Source organism: Rhinoraja longicauda, chromosome 38 (genome assembly GCF_053455715.1).
Source record: "Rhinoraja longicauda isolate Sanriku21f chromosome 38, sRhiLon1.1, whole genome shotgun sequence".
NCBI lineage: Eukaryota > Metazoa > Chordata > Chondrichthyes > Rajiformes > Arhynchobatidae > Rhinoraja > Rhinoraja longicauda.
The window spans coordinates 12,878,002-12,886,222 of record NC_135990.1 but is presented as its reverse complement, the minus strand read 5'-3'; the positions used below and the strand labels follow the sequence as shown (position 1 = coordinate 12,886,222).

Here is an 8,221-nt window from a genome sequence, read left to right as displayed (position 1 = left end):
ATTTGGACATACAGGGGGTAATTAGGGCATTAGTGATAGTTGGCATTGTTTTGTAAGTGGGAGATCTTCTCTCACGAAACTGATTGAGCTTTTTGAAGAAGTAACTAAAAAGGTTGATGAGGTGCAAAGCCGTAGATGTCCCCGTGGACTTCAGCAAGACATTTGATAAGGTTCCACATGGCAGGCTGCTCTGGAAGGTTAGATCACACGGGTTCCAGGGAGATCTAGCTGACTGTGTCCTTTTGTGTATTAACAAGCATCCGCACTTCTTTGTTAAGATGCTGGTTTAGTTGTAGTTTAGTTTAGTTTAGTTTAGAGATACAGCGCGGGAACAGGCCCTTCGGCCCACCGGGTCCGCGCCGACCAGCGATCCCCGCACATTAACACTATCCTACACCCACTAGGGACAACTTTTTCATTTTACCAAGCCAATTAACCTACAAACTGTCCGTCTTTGGAGTGTGGGAGGAAACCGAAGATCTCGGAGAAAACCCACGCAGGTCACGGGGAGAACGTACAAACTCCGTACGGACAGCACCCGTAGTCTGAATCGAACCCGGGTCTCCGGCGCTGCATTCGCTGTAAGGCAGCAACTCTACCGCTGCGCCACCGTGACGCCCGTGCGGTTTACACCGGAGATAGACGCAAAATGATAGTAACTCAACGGGTCAGGCAGCATATCTGGAGAGAATGGATAGGTGACATTTTGGGACTAGACCCTTCTAGTCAGTTTATTATTGTTTATTAACAGTTTTTATCGTAAAAACTCGTGTTTTAGCAATGTACTTTAAAATGGGAAATCCACCGTTCTTTCTAGAACTGGCCCATGTGTGGTTGAGATTTAAGTTTATTATTGTCACGTGCTATTCAATCAGACTAGATAATACCAGACATGAATACAATCAAGTCAAACGCAATTACAGTAGATCGGACAGGTGTTGCATGTCCTGCGGTTGCAGGGGAAAGTACCTGGGGAGGGGGTGGTTTGGGTGGGAAGAGGCAAGTAAAGTTTAGGTTGGTAAGTGAATTGGCCACTGCAAATTGGCGAGCGTGTGTGATTGGCAAAATGGCGGGGAGTGAATGGGAGTGTGGGAACAATAGATAATAGGTGCAGGAGGAGGCCCTTCGAGCCAGCACCGCCATTCAATGTGATCATGGCTGATCATTCTCAATCAGTACCCCGTTCCTGCCTTCTCCCCATACCCCCTGACTCCGCTATCCTTAAGAGCTCTATCTAGCTCTCTCTTCAATGCATTCAGAGAATTGGCCTCCACTGCCTTCTGAGGCAGAGAATTCCACAGATTCACAACTCTGTGACTGAAAAAGTTTTTCCTCATCTCCGTTCTAAATGGCCTACCCCTTATTCTTAAACTGTGGCCCCTGGTTCTGGACTCCCCCAACATTGGGAACATGTTTCCTGCCTCTAACATGTCCAACCCTTTAATAATCGTATTCGTTTCGATAAGATCTCCTCTCATCCTTCTAAATTCCTGTGTATACAAGCCTAGTCGCTCCAGTCTTTCAACATATGATAGTCCCGCCATTCCGGGAATTAACCTAGTAATGAGATTAGTGCAGAATTACCGTGAATGGGTGGCTGATGGTCGGCACAGACTCGGTGGGCTGAAGGGCCTGTTTCCGCGCTGTGTGACGACATTGGGACAAACTGAACTTTATAGTTGGAAAGACTTTTCTACGGCACTACCCTCACCTGCCACTGGGTGGCAGCCTGAATACATGTCACTACATGAATACATGGCTCAATAGCGCCACCTCTCAGCGATCAGGACAGAGTCACCGGGCCACGATCTCCACAGATGCTGCCCGACCCACTGAGTTAAGGGCCTGCCCCACTTAGGCGATTGTTTAGGCGACTGTCATAGTCATAGCAGGTCGCCGAAAAAACGGTGACTGGACCCCCCACCCCACGACAATGTCTACGACAAGCTACAACAACCTATCACCTAGTCGATGTCAAGCTACCGACAACCGGAGACCCAATCATCGTGACAATCGTCTTTGTGTTGCAAAAGGTGTCTCTGTGTAATAACCTTTCTATAAATAGCAGAATGGAATGTTGGCCTTCATAACAAGAGGAGTTGAGTATGGGAGCAAAGATGTCCTTCTGCAGTTGTACAGGGCCCTAGTGAGACCGCACCTGGAGTACTGTGTGCAGTTTTGGTCTCCAAATTTGAGGAAGGATATTCTTGCTATTGAGGGCGTGCAGCGTAGGTTTACTAGGTTAATTCCAGGAATGGCGGGACTGTCGTATGTTGAAAGACTGGAGCGGCTAGGCTTGTATACACCTGAATTTACAAGGATGAGAGGGGATCTTATCGAAACATATAAGATTATTAAGGGGTTGGACACGTTAGAGGCAGGAAACATGTTCCCAATGTTGGGGGAGTCCAGAACAAGGGGCCACAGTTTAAGAATAAGGGGTAGGCCATTTCGAACGGAGATGAGGAAAAACTTTTTCAGTCAGAGAGTTGTAAATCTGTGGAATTCACTGCCTCAGGAGGCAGTGGAGGCCAAGTCTCTGAATGCATTCAAGAGAGAGCTAGATAGAACTCTTAAGGAGAGCGGAGTCAGGGGGTATGGGGAGAAGGCAGGAACGGGGTACTGATTGAGAATGATCAGCCATGATCACATTGAATGGTGGTGCTGGCTCGAAGGGCTGAATGGCCTACTCCTGCACCTATTGTCTATTGTCTAATATACTCATGATAGGCCTGACATTGTACATGTAGTCCAAGAACTACAGACTGTTGGAAATAACAGTCGTTTTTCACTCATGAATGTAGTGCATTTGGCGTGCATACTTTTTTTTTGCTGAAAAGTTGCATTACGCACCATATTGTGAATTTTTAATGTAAAATTCTGAATTTTGGACATGAAAATTATGAATTTGTAAAATCAAGTGTTGGGGGGTCTGGTGCTTGGTTCTGTGCTAAAATTCACCCATGAAATTCTTATTTGCAGCAAATTCACAACAGGTGTGTTAACACAATACTCAGTAAACAACATAATACAAACAGTATAAGAAAATAACTGCAGATGCTGGTACAAATCGATTTATTCACAAAATGCTGGAGTAACTCAGCAGGTCAGGCAGCATCTCAGGAGAGAAGGAATGGGTGACGTTTCGGGTCGAGACCCTTCTTCAGACTGATGTCAGGGGGGCGGGACAAAGGAAGGATATAGGTGGAGACAGGAAGATAGAGGGAGATTTGGGAAGGAGGAGGGGAAGAGAGGGACAGAGGAACTATCTAAAGTTGGAGAAGTCGATGTTCATACCACTGGGCTGCAAACTGCCCAGGCGAAATATGAGGTGCTGCTCCCCCAATTTCCGGTGGGCCTCACTATGGCACTGAAGGAGGCCCATGACAGAAAGGTCAGACTGGGAATGGGAGGGGGAGTTGAAGTGCTCGGCCACCGGGAGATCAGTTTGGTCAATGCGGACCGAGCGCAGGTGTTCAGCGAAGCGATCGCCGAGCCTGCGCTTGGTTTCACCGATGTAAATAAGTTGACATCTAGAGCAGCGGATGCAATAGATGAGGTTGGAGGAGGTACAGGTGAACCTCTGTCTCACCTGGAAAGACTGTTTGGGTCCTTGGATGGAGTTGAGGGGGGAGGTAAAGGGACAGGTGTTGCATTTCCTGCGGTTGCAGGGGAAAGTGCCCGGGGTTGGGGTGGTTTGGGTAGGAAGGGACGAGTGGACCAGGGAGTTACGGAGGGAACGGTCTCTGCGGAACGCAGAAAGGGAGGGGATGGGAAGATATGGCCAGTAGTGGGGTCCCGTTGGAGGTGACGGAAATGTTGGTGGATGATATGTTGGATCCGCTGGCTGGTGGGGTGGAAGGTGAGAACGAGGGGGATTCTGTCCTTGTTGCGAGTGGGGGGAGGGGGAGCAAGAGCGGAGCTGCGGGATGTAGAAGAGACCCTAGTGAGAGCCTCATCTATAATGGAGGAGGGGAAGCCCCGTTTTCTGAAGAACGAGGACATATCTGATGCCCTAGTGTGAAACACCTCATCCCGGGCGCAGATGCAGCGTAGACGGAAGAATTGGGAGTAGGGGATAGACTTTTTGCAGGAGACCGGGTGGGAAGAAGTGTAGTCCAGATAGCTGTGCGAGTCAGTGGGTTTATAGTAAATGTCCGTCACTAGTCTGTCTCCTGTGATGGAGATGGTGAGGTCCAGAAACGGGAGGGCGATGTCGGAGATAGTCCAGGTATATTTAAGGGCAGGATGGAAATTGGAGATGAAGTGTATGAAGTCAGTGAGTTCTGCGTGGGTACAAGAGGAAGCAACAATGCAGTCGTCGATGTAGCGGAGGTAGAGTTCGGGGATGGGGCCAGTGTACAAACAAATCAACAGTTCAGTAAATTTAAAAAACGTTATTGGTGCAAAATCAAATCAAAAGCCCAAAGTCCCGTGTGCAACTGAGTCCGTTTGTAGTTTGAGGTTTAATTAGTGTTTGATCGTGGTGTTTGATGAGAAATAGCTTTTCTTTACGCTGGAGGTCATGGTTTTCAGACTCCCACACAACAGAACATTGAAATTCTTCCTTGCAGCAGCACAACAGGCCCGTAAACAAAGTACACATAGATAATAAATAAGAATTTAATATATTAATAATCCTACATGCACTAAATGATATTCCCTTTATTACGTGTAGGAAAGAACTGTAGATGCTGGTTTAAATGGAAGGTAGACACAAAATGCTGGAGTAACTCAGCGGGTCAGGCAGCATCTCAGGAGAGAAGGAATGGGTGACGTTTCGGGTCGAGACCCTTCTTCAGACTGATGTCAGGGGAGGGGGCGGGACAGAGATAGAATGTAGTCGGAGACAGTAAGACTGGTGGGAGAACTGGGAAGGGGGAGGGGATGGAGAGAGAGGGAAAGCAAGGGCTATTTGAAGTTAGAGAAGTCAATGTTCATACCGCTGGGGTGTGAGCTACCCAAGCGAAATATCAGGTGCTGTTCCTCCAATTTGCGCTCTGACAATGGAGGAGGCCCAGGACAGAAAGGTCAGACTGGGAGTGGGAGGGGGAGTCGAAGTGCTGAGCCACCGGGAGATCAGGTTGGTTAAGGCGGACTGAGCGAAGGTGTTGAGTGAAACGATCGCCGAGCCTGCGTTTGGTCTCGCCTTTATTACATATCTTTATTATGTATCTGTGCACTGGACGGCTGGATTGTAATCATGTACAGACTTTCCGCTGACTGGATGACACTGTACAAGAATCAATGTGACCGCACAGTGGCGCAGCGGGTAGAGCTGCTGCCTCACAGCGCCAGAGACCCGGGTTCCATCCTGACTACAGATGCTGTCTGAATGGAGTTTGCACGCTCTCAATGTGACCGTGTGGGTTTTCCCCGGGTGCTCAGGTTTCCTCCCACACTCCAAAGACGTGCAGGTTTGTAGATTTATTGGCTTCGGTAAGCTGTACAATTACCCCTGGTGTGTGTAGGTAGGTCGATCTCTGGTTGGCACGAACTCGGTGGGCCGAAGGGCCTGTTCTGCACTTTGTCTCTAAAGCCTATTTAATGCTTTAATGCCTATTTAATGCTTTAATGCCTATTTAATGCTTTAATGCCTATTTAATGCTTAATGCCTATTTAATGCTTAATGCCTATTTAATGCTTTTATTGTTGGACTGTGGGTGACTGAATTTCGTCCAATATTGGATGACAAATAAAGCTATCTTGAATCTTGAAGTTGACATTGTGCATGTTTACACCTTCGCTCAGTCCGCCTTAACCAACCTGATCTCCCGGTGGCTCAGCACTTTAACTCCCCCTCCCACTCCCAGTCTGACCGTTCTGTCCTGGGCCTCCTCCATTATCAGAGTGAGGCCCAGCGTAAATTGGAGGAACAGCACCTCATATTTCGCTTGGGTAGCCTACACCCCAGCGGTATGAACATTGACTTCTCTTACTTCAAATAGCCCTTGCTTTCCCTCTCTCCCCATCCCCTCCCCATTCCCAGTTCTCCCACCAGTCTTACTGTCTCCTACTACATTCTATCTCTGTCCCGCCCCCTCCCCTTAGAGATACAGCGCAAAAACAGGCCACTCGGCCCACCGAGTCTGTGCCAACAAGCCATCACGAGCACTAACCTGCACACGCTAAGGACAATTCCTATTTTACTGAAGCCAATTAGCCTACAAATCCGCACCTGTTTGGAGTGTGGGGGGAGTCCGGAGCACCTGGCGAAACCCCACGGGGTCACAGGGAGAGTGTACAAACTCTGTACAGCCAGCCAGCCAGGATCAAACCCAGGTCTCTGGCGCTGTGAGGCAGCAACTCTACCGCCGCGCCACCCCCTTGCTCAAGTGATCACGTACAGTTTCTCCGCTGACTGGGTAGCACGCGGCAAAAAAGCTTTTTGCTGTACATGTAACAAACTAACTATGGATAGGAAAAAAACTGCAGATGCTGGTTACAATCAAAGGTAGACACAAAATGCTGGGGTAACTCAGCGGGTCAGGCTGCATCTCAGGAGAGAAGGAATGGGTGACGTTTCGGGTCGAGACCCATCTTCAGACTGATGTCAGGGGGGCGGGACAAAGGAAGGATATAGGTGGAGACAGGAAGATAGAGGGAGATCTGGGAAGGGGGAGGGGAAGAGAGGGACAGAGGAACTATCTAAAGTTGGAGAAGTTGATGTTCATACCACTGGGCTGCAAGCTGCCCAGGCGAAATATGAGGTGCAGTTCCTCCAATTTCTGGTGGGCCTCACTATGGCACTGGAGGAGGCCCATGACAGAAAGGTCAGACTGGGAATGGGAGAGGGAGTTGAAGTGCTCAGCCACCGGGAGATCAGGTTGGTTAACGCGGACTGAGCGCAGGTGTTGAGCGAAGCGATCGCCGAGCCTGCGTTTGGTTTCGCCGATGTAAAGAAGTTTACATCTGGAGCAGCGGATGCAATAGATGAGGTTGGAGGAGGTGCAGGTGGACCTCTGTCTCACCCGGAAAGACTGTTTGGGTCCTTGGATGGAGTTGAGGGGGGAGGTAAAGGGACAGGTGTTGCATCTCGTGCGGTTGCAGGGGAAAGTGCCCGGGGATGGGTGGTTTAGGTAGGAAGGGACGAGTGGACCAGGGAGTTACGGAGGGAACGGTCTCTGCGGAACGCAGAAAGGGGAGGGGATGGGAAGATATGGCCAGTGGTGGGGTCCTGTTGTAGGTGACGGAAATGTTGGCGGATGATTTGTTGGATCCGCTGGCTGGTGGGGTGGAAGGAGAGCACGAGGGGGATTCTGTCCTCATTACGAATGGGGGGAGGAGGAGCAAGAGCGAATGGGGCTCGTGTAGCTGGGACTTGTTTGCCGGTGTGGACAAGTTGGGCCGAATTTCCACCCTGTGACTGTATGGAATGCAGATGCTGGTTTATAACTAACGCTGACCCTCCCCTGTTCCAGGCACCCTCTGCACCTTGGATATCTGCCTCTCTCAGCTGGACGATGTGGGCACTCTGAACGTCTACCAGACAGTGCGACGCATGAGAACGCAGCGAGCCTTCAGCATTCAGACCCCCGACCAGTATTACTTCAGCTACACCGCCATCATTGAGCATGCCCAGAGGCAGAGCCTGCTGCCTGCCAGCCATTAACAGGAGATGCCCCTTCTCATCACTCCCTCCCCACCTCCTCTCCCTCCCCCCTCCCTCCCTCTCTCCACCCTCTCCCTACCCCTTCCCTCCCTCTCCCCACCCCCTCCCTCTCCCTCCAGCTCCCTACCCCCCTCCCTCCCTCCCTCCCTCTCCCTCCAACAGCCCCTCCCTCCCTCTCCCTACCCCCTCCCTCCCTCTCCCCACCCCCTCCCTTTCCCTCCAGCTCCCTACCCCCTCCCTCCCTCTCCCTCCAACAGCCCCTCCCTCCCTCTCCCTACCCCCTCCCTCCCTCTCTCCCTCTCTCCACACCCTCCATCCCTCTCTCCACACCCTCCCTCCCTCTCTCCACCCCCTCCATCCCTCTCTCCACCCCCTCCCTCCCTCTCCCTACCCCCTCCCTCCCTCTCTCCACCCCCCTCCCTCCCTCTCCCCACCCCCTCCCTCCCTCTCTCTCCACCCCCTCCCCTTCTCCACCTCCTCCCTCCCTCTCCCCACCCTCTCCTCACCTCCTCCCTCCACTCCCTCCCTCTCCCCACCTCCTCCCCCCCCTGTAGTTCTACCTGGCAGATGAGTTCCAATAATAGACAAATTGAACAACTGTAGATAGCC

At 50.8% G+C, this 8,221-nt stretch overlaps 1 protein-coding gene across 1 annotated transcript in view; it reads left to right on the top strand.

Moving 5' to 3' along the window:
- ptpn9a (protein tyrosine phosphatase non-receptor type 9a) overlaps positions 1–7,696 on the top strand; it is a 97,861-nt gene extending 90,165 nt beyond the window's left edge. Inside the window, exon 12 of the mRNA XM_078429804.1 lies at positions 7,422–7,696. Within this exon, the coding sequence (XP_078285930.1) occupies positions 7,422–7,612 (191 nt within the window). The 3' untranslated portion in view covers positions 7,613–7,696. The remainder of the gene's footprint in view (positions 1–7,421) is intronic.
- Positions 7,697–8,221: the final 525 nt, after the last annotated feature.